Source organism: Trachinotus anak, unplaced genomic scaffold (assembly GCF_046630095.1).
Source record: "Trachinotus anak isolate AG129_WGS33_773 ecotype Australia unplaced genomic scaffold, CSIRO_AGI_Tana_v1 ptg000003l, whole genome shotgun sequence".
NCBI lineage: Eukaryota > Metazoa > Chordata > Actinopteri > Carangiformes > Carangidae > Trachinotus > Trachinotus anak.
The window spans coordinates 9,941,415-9,950,000 of record NW_027273854.1 but is presented as its reverse complement, the minus strand read 5'-3'; the positions used below and the strand labels follow the sequence as shown (position 1 = coordinate 9,950,000).

The 8,586-nt window shown below is 43.5% G+C and overlaps 1 protein-coding gene across 6 annotated transcripts in view; it reads right to left on the bottom strand.

Moving 5' to 3' along the window:
• Positions 1-7,987, bottom strand: part of LOC139615438 (BAR/IMD domain-containing adapter protein 2-like) — a 54,687-nt gene extending 46,700 nt beyond the window's left edge. For 4 of the 6 annotated variants that reach the window (XM_071473406.1, XM_071473431.1, XM_071473422.1 and 1 more), the window contains exon 1: positions 7,737-7,987. In XM_071473406.1, the coding sequence (XP_071329507.1) occupies positions 7,737-7,808 (72 nt within the window). In that variant the 5' untranslated portion in view covers positions 7,809-7,987. The remainder of the gene's footprint in view (positions 1-7,736) is intronic. The other 2 variants (XM_071473452.1, XM_071473414.1) reach the window with 1 other exon arrangement.
• Between the last annotated feature and the right edge of the window lie 599 nt (positions 7,988-8,586).

The following is an 8,586-nucleotide window of genomic DNA, read 5'->3' as shown; positions in this document are numbered from 1 at the left end:
CAAATTGAAGCTCAAAAACAGACATGTGTTTTTGACTTCTCCCATTTCCTCAAAAGGGACAGCAGCAAATGTTTTGCTGGCTCGGACGATTTTAGATTCACAGGTTAACATCAGTTCCTTCCAATGTAATTAGTGAGTTTTCAAGGGGACCTCACAGGACCTGGGGGACAAGTGTGCAAGTGAAGGGAACACAGCCAACCTCTTACTGCAATACATCTAAAAGACAGGCCAGATAACTTTCTAAAGTAAACACAGAGAGGCACATACTTATTCCAGAGCAAAGTCCAGGTATAACTGTGAGTGGATGCCATGAAGAAGCTTGTCCTTCTTGCATACCTAAAGCCTTACTAACACTGCAGTAACAGTGCCGCGTGTGCTTTCAGTGGAAGCCAAGGCGAACATCACATTCAAGAAGAACACCATGTGAATATTTGTGTCCTTTCCAAGTTTGTGTTGAAGAGAGAAAACTTCAACAGCACGAGCAGAGAGAAGAGTTTTCATGTTCTTTTGTTGTGGACGTGCACATAATGTACTATTGTGCATCAGTCACGTCAACCACAGACAGGCATCTATATTAAAACAGACCAAACACGCTGCTCTTAGAACTTGAAAACGTGCCAGGTTTGAGGATGCAGCAAATACTGACAGTTTCAGCACATGCTCTACAGTTACAGATAGCGATGTTGCTTATACCATGCAAATAGGTCAAATTCATCAGTGTGTTTGAAAACATAATGTGCAATACCCGGAGAAATTATCCCAGTTTGCACCTGGGGTGAGGGGGACAGATTCCGTCTCCTTTGACCTGGATAAATAACTTAATGGGAAGCATTTCTCTGGACTGTCAGAAAGATTTGGGATGAAACCCTGGCCTCTGGCGATCTCTTTGCTCAGCTCTACCATGCATCATAAAGCAATAGTTATTACAGCTAAAATATTAGCAGCAAGAATCCAATTAAGGGTTGTGGCCACAGAAGTCGTGAACTCATGAATCAGCAGAATCTTCAAGAGAACCGAGACAATAAAATCAGCACTCCACTGACTGTTCATTTTCTATTGTCAGCCAAAAAAAGAACCTAAGTTCAGTAAGGAAACTATCAACTGTCGCAAAAGGATGCATCTTTATCGACAAATCTTGAATCACCTCTTACTAACATCTGTCCCCTTGCGCGCCCCGTGCTATTTTCTCTGCCATGCAAACACAACCTGCACTTTGCTACCTGGACTGTGTGGCGTGTAAGCAGCTATAGGTGGATGCGACTGGTCTGCCAGCTTCTGCTAAATTAGGACTGAAAAAGAAACACAGTCCGATCATTTGCGATCTTTCGTTAACCGGCAATAAAGAGGGTGAATGTCAGCTGCAACAAAAGGATACCACTGCATGCCACATCATGTGGAAGTTAAGTGCTTCGTCATGTCGGAGGCGCCTCCCACCTTGGAAAGAAAAGTAGTTCCTTACACTTTGGTAAATGTTTGTCTTTTCATGAAGCTCTGCCAACACCAACAGATCCGTTATTAGCAGCTTTGCTTTGCTAACAGCCAAAAGGCACAATTTAGTCAAATCCAACCACAACTTGACTAGACATGAGGCTTGATGAGCGTCTTGGGCCCCACAGTTATCTTAATCTTAGGTGGCACAGGAGAAACCACCTCTGGGGTTATCTTGTCCTGCCCCCACCTTGGAACTGCAGTGTCTCCTGCTGCCAGTGCACAACAAATAATTTGCTCGCCAGAGACCAGCTATTTACTGTGTTTGTTTGCTCTGCTGTCATCTGCAGCCAGTGTGAGCACCCTCCTCAGCCCGGCATCAGCCACTCAACTAACCCAACACAGGCGCTGGTTACCACAGCAACCAAGACTCAGACATATTTGCTAGCTATGACCAGCAAAGGATCCATTCATTTTGGCTGAGGAGAGAAATCCCTCAAAATATTGTTTCCTACTCAAGCAGGGAGGTAAAAAAAAAAAAAGGAAAAAAAAGCAGATAGCAGAGATTGGTGTTTTTCCAGCATGACCATCAAATAAATAACCCAAAAAAAAAAAAAAATCAAATGAAAAGCTTAATTTCAGTTTAGATAACTGCACCGGTTAGATGAGGAGGATACCAGTGAATTCACATGTTGCTTTAAAGCTTCCAGAAAAGGGTGTTTATGAATTATGGATCCTCCTTGCAACATTCAGATTTCCCCACAGTCTAAAACAGACAGTTGTTTCTAATGTAAACTTAAAATGCATTTATAGCTGCTATTTTTAAGAATCCTACAGTGCCCGCCTTTTTAACAAAGTGCCCAGTCAATTTGAATGCGTCATGGAGGTGGTAACATTTTACCCTTGTCTGGCTTTTATTTCATGCTAATGCATCTCAGTGAGCTTGGAGCACAAATGTACATCCTGCTATATTGCAAATTAAAAGACTTTGCACGCGGGCCAAGAGGAACATCACTTAAATAAGAGATGTAAATGCATTTCGCATTAAAATGAAATAGATTTTTTTTTTTTTTAACTCTGCACAAAAGTACAGAAATTCCATGAAAATGTCCCCGACAACAGGGACACTCAAACCACGAAGGTCCGCCACAGAGTCTCCTACTTTCTACACAACAGCTCGACTGGTCTGGAGGTCAGAGCAGCTCTGGGGTCGCCCGCTCAGCTGGCCTCGTGGTGTAGTGTGGCCAGTGCTACTGAAAGTAGCAGCATCTGCCACAGAGACGCACAGTAACACAAGCCACAGGCATGTTAACTGCAGCTCATGACCCATAAATGTAAGGCCATTGTCCACTGCCACAGCACTAACAAAAAATTTCTGTCTCTGCCTCTGTGTCTCTTTCAGCCTGTGTAATTACAGCTTCACCCTCCACAGTAATTAGGGACTATTTCAACAAGGATGTGGAATGTCTCCATCTATTTTTCCTTCTCTTCATCTCCTTCTCTCCTCCACCCCCACAATAAAGCATTTAATGCCTTCTATAAAGCAAAAGGAAATCCTTATGTATGCTGTTTTTTTTTTTTTTTGCAACAGATAAGTAATATTTTGGACGATAGCCATGTTAACAAGGTGGCTTCAAATCACCGTTTTCTGTCAGCGACTGCTGCGGAGCTTCTTTGCAGTCAACACAGTGTAGCCTTGGATTTAGCACTGAGTATCTCCAGTCTCTGCCCTTGAAAAAGCAGTGATGAGTAAAAGAAAAGAGCGAATGTCTCTAAACCATCCGCCCCCGGACGTGCAGAGAAGGTGGGTGTGTGGAGCAATAGTCCTCTCTCTGCATCGCAGTCAAAGGCACAGGGAACAAATCTGCCGTTCCACAGGCAATGAATGTTATGATATCTCCCGCAGTGCATAATGCAATCTTTTCAAGGCCCTGGGCACCAGCAGGCATAAACTTGTTGAAACACTATATTCTGGAGGCAGATGTGCAGGAGCTGAAGTCATTTTAAACTCTGTTAAATTGCATATTATAAAGGCAAGTGGCGCTTGATGTGATATACTGCCGGAAAAAAAAAAAAAAAATTGGTAAATAAAGTGATGGATGACGTCTTCATTCAAGTGACTCCAGAGGACCTCTTAATCCAAGACCACAGGGACAAAACAGAGCATTGTATATACAGCAGACAGGGCTGGTTTACACTGGACCACTTATGGGGCTTTTATAGAGCATTTTTCATCAGTTACAACAGGTTCAACATCTCCCTTGCACCTCTCTCTGAGACAAACACTTGGATACAAAAAAAAAAAAAAAAGGACTATGTGACCTCCCTCTCCATCGCTTTTCCTCCCTCTCGTTCGCCTTCTCCAGCCCTTCACCAACTGCAAGTCTTTTAGCACAATGATATGACAGAAACACATAAGAATAATGGCACGTTGTTGCTAAGAGACCACCTGTTCAGATCTCCCACATGAGATTGTGTTGAAACTGTAGTCCTCTTATCATCATCAGAATATCATTCATTTGAGTGCCGCGAATGTCACGACAATATTGCAACTGAGAGAGAAACCTGTTATATAATAAGATGTCTTTTAGGCAGAAAAACCACATTTCAGATCAGGGGGATTTTAATCAAACGACGCACTGCAGCAGGATCAGACTCATGGCACAATGAAAATCGTATAAACAGAGGATCAGACTTGATCCAGTTAACGTCAAACAACTTTTTTTTTTTTTTTGTCTTCTTCATAAACAGTCATTTGAGAAAATGGCAACCGCTGTTTTCCAGGCTGTGTTGACAATTAGGGAGTGGTGCTGCATGGGAAAATGAGTGTTGTCCTGAGGGCTGGTAGAGATGAGACACACCCTTCTATTCCTTTACCTGCGAGGGTGTGTTCAAAACCTGCACCGACTGTATCAGAACACGCCACACTTCCTATGACAAAGACTGAGTAGATACAGTCAACTTTAAATTGAGCTACAGGCCTTTTTAACCTTCCACAGCCTTTAATATTTGTTCTATTTACCATTAATTAAAAGTTTACTGTTGATCTCAACAGTGAACAGTTTTGTTTTGTTTTTTTTTGTTTTTTTATGAATGACTGACCTAACAAACTGCCCTACTCTTCTTCAGCCTCTAGTCTGATTAGTCTGTCTGTTCACTTCAACTTGTCCCACCCCCAAAGCCAGGTCGGCGCTCAGACGTAACCCACTGGCATGCTAAGAGGCTTGACCCAGGGCACCTTTTCTCTCAGACGCCCAGCGACACGGCCAGCTGGTGGAGATGACTGTGGTGCACACACACACACACGAACACGCAAGCACCGAGTGTCAGTCTTAAGTATCTGTCTCACCCTGTCAGCTGGGGAATGACTAGATGCCAATCGCCACGTCTGGAACTGCCTGTCTATGTGAGGGAGGAAAATTGAAGTGAGTCACAGAGGATCACGCTGGGATTGCTGGGTTTACAGGGTTGACTCCCCTGTTGATTAAGATAAAGTCATCTCAGGAAAAAAAAAAAAAAGGGGAAGGAGTGCCTTCAGCCTTCACCAAAGGATCAACGCTTGCAGTGACACTCTGAATCCTGAGTCTCGCCCTCGCTGTGCCTACAGTCCCAGCCCTGTTAAACACACACACTCAACTGGGCTAGCATGAGTCACAGCAGTGGAGTTACCCCCCTCTTCTCCCCTGTGATTACTCAGTATCTGCCCAGCTGCTGGCTGCAATGACTTTGCAGCCGCTGTATGTTTTTTTTTTTTTTTTTTACATCTTCTCTTCCTCAGGGGATACCTGCTTGCATACAAAGCAGTCAAACACAATTGCTGTCTATGGAGGCATTCAAAAAGTGTCGAGTAGAAGTGGCCGGTGGCTGTTGGAGTCTTTCCAACACTTGGAGGTGAAAACTTTTAACAGCTGCATCAAAAAGGTTTTAAAAAAAAGCTGCAAAATGCGAAAGGTACAACAACTTCAGGCAGGGAGTCAGTGTTGACTCTCACCCAGCACTATGGTGAGAGATATCCAGTCATCGTGCCCCACTCTCGGTGCCAGTGATGATGGGGTAAACTAAGTTCAAATTTCTGCTTATGTTTAGATTTTGGATAAATTTTGCATCGATCTAATTTTAATACTTATGCAACAAGCCCTGAGGCTTCACCGTTCCCTCAGTGTGGCTGACAAACCCATGAAATTAAAGGTGACAGTCTGCACTTCAGGCTCAGACAATATGTCATTTTGCATCCAAGCAGAAGTAATGTAAGCAGATTTCACTGACCAAACATGGTGATTACCCCATATCCCTACAGTTAAATGCCATCATTTAAAAAAAATAAAATAAAGTGGGTTTTGAGGGTATAAATACCTAAGAGCATGCAGTTTACTGTGAAAGATTGATGTTTTTCATCACTGAAATATGGTGGGAGTCAAACTGAATCCATGTCTTTAAATATTAAAGCACACTAAGGAACTTGCTTTTACACCGCGGGGTTGGTGAAGAAAGCATGAGGAGTGCCAAATAAGCAGTGACTATAGCTAACGCTCTCTCTGACCTCCTGGCTTCTGCCACTGGGTCAGATCCCTGGTGTGGAAGAGGGACTGTGTGTCTCCACTCCACTGCCCATCAGCGTTCCTGGCTGTCAGGGCTCTGACGGGGGTGCTTTCACCCCAGTGACAGAGCCCCCCTACTGCTGGGGCTTGCACTTGAATAAGCAACAACCATCTGCGGAAGAACCTGTTCCTCCCTAAGGGTTCATGATCCAGACACCTACAATGTGTCCATGTTGATTAACCCACATTAGTAGGTGTAAACACTTGGACAAACCCCGACAGAGCGTAGCATCCAAATCACAATGAGAAGGATACACTGTAGGCTGTGTGACCAATCTGGCACAGAAATAGCCACCTGAAACATTCGCTTCCCTTGTTGGCTCTAAAAGAAGCACCAGTCAGTCAGTCTCTGCTCATCTGACCTCCTTTCTGATGGATGTCTATTCCCTGTAGGAGAATGAGCAGCTCCTCTCTGGCCGTTCTCGGTCTTCTGTCAGAGGAACTACTGCTGGCTCAGGGCACGGGGGCAGTTAAAAGTCGACCAACATTTAAGGATTATTATTTGTAAATAATGACTAGAAAATAGACCTCTTCAGGCTCTAATCATAACAGAAGCCTGAGATTATCACAATGCAGACACAGGTGTGGATGCTCCATCAGTGGGTGCCTGCAACCCCCAAAACATGGATAAGATGATGAATCAAAGCCACAGAGGAAGTAGCTGATTAAGGCATTGGCGAATTCGTGTAAAATCAATCATCAGTCATTTTCATAATCAGTTAAACATGTCAGTCACTCATCAACCATGAATGAGAAATGCCCACATTATCCCCTTCTCGTCATTCTATATCATTGCAAATCATATACATTTCAGTTTTGGACTGTTGCTTGGACGAAACAAGCAATTTGAAGACACGTCTGGGAACTGGTCAATGGTGATGCATTGATGGGCATATTTCCCCTATTTTCTGCCGTTTCACAGACAAAAGTATAATAGATAATTAGTGTGAGAACATAAGAGATCAATCCACATAAAAAAAGAAAAAAGAAAACTTGGGATGCAGCTCTAACAGCTCCCTTTTTATTTCTAAGAATCCTATTTTCAGAGTGGAGGCTTCACATGAAAAGTTCACACGGGCGCCTTCTTCTTTTTTTTTTTTTATGAAGAACAGGTTTGAATGTTGAAATCCCTATGAGGCAAATGTTTACTTGTTGCAACAGATAAGCCCTGCCTTCCCTGTCCATCAAACACTGACTTGTGGAATGCAATGTTCCACTGTTCCTACTCGAACAAGAAAACCAGGCTATAGAAACCCACTGGTATCCTGTGAAAGGCCTACCCCATTAACAATGCAGCAGATGGAATACAGGAATACAATACAGGCCTGCATGTAGGAATAGACTGAGTGAATGAGTGAGTGACTTTGATTTTGTAATCACGTGGGGGGTGGGGGTGGGGGGGGATTTGGCTCTGAGGTGTTGCCTTAATTATCAAACCTGGTGTCGCGCAGGATTATGTGGAGGTGGAAGACAGAGTATTTTTGGTCAATTGGCAACCGAACAACAAAAATCAACCAACTGAGCTGCGCCTCTCCCTAAAGAGATTATCGAAGAAGAGAAAAAAAAAAAAAAAAAGAGTGCGAGGCTTGAAGGCGGCTTGATCAATTAAAAAATAAAGTCTGATTCGTGGTGGATTTCCACGGTGTGTCGAACACCTGAGTCCATATCGTCACATGCGTCTCCAAACTTTATTCACTAGTTGAACCTTACCTTATAGACATTTTCCGTCAAGCGGTGAACCTCGTCGGTGCGAGACATCGTGAAATCTTCAGCCAGGACCATAAACGGGTTTTTTCCCTTGAAACGTGTATCCGCGGAAAAAGAGAGGAGGGGAGGGGGGGAGGAAATGTGGGTAAATAGGCTACACCAGGTCGGTCGGACTGTGGGCGAGGTAATGAGCCCGTGTGAGAGTGAGACGATGCTGCGCTCCTGAAACCCCACTCCAACTAAACACACCTTCCCTCTCTCAGGCTGACAGTCCGCTGCTGCCTTCACGGACTCCTGGAGAGCTCCGATTTCCCGCTATCTCAGACGCGCGGCAGAAGTTTCAACAAATTAAGTCAGAAATAGAATAAAAGCAAAATCATTTCATATGTATGATTTACTTTATAAATCACACAGTGCACTTGGTCGGCCAAAGAGGGGAATATACGGCAAATTAATCCATTACTAAATAATAACTAAAATAGGTGAGAATAAAGGCTAGCCTAATACTTCACGAACGCAACATTATAACGACGGTGGATATCACGTAACAAAAATCACATCAGGTTGGCATGGCCTCCACATCTCAGACCGCTTGTCTGTTTACCACCTGCGCACTTAAATCCTGAAAGCAATATTTCCATCAGCATATGGATGCAACACCATGTTGTTGAAGTGCTTATTTCTCTGACAATTTAGCTCCACCACTCCAATACTACAGCCACAGAGGCAAAATTTAAATGTAGGTAAATATGTGTCTGTACAAATAACATTTAGTAATCTATTTGAATATTGCGCTTTCCCTGTGGGGGGGATCATTATATATTTGCCTATTTATACTGACACTCCTAGTGTG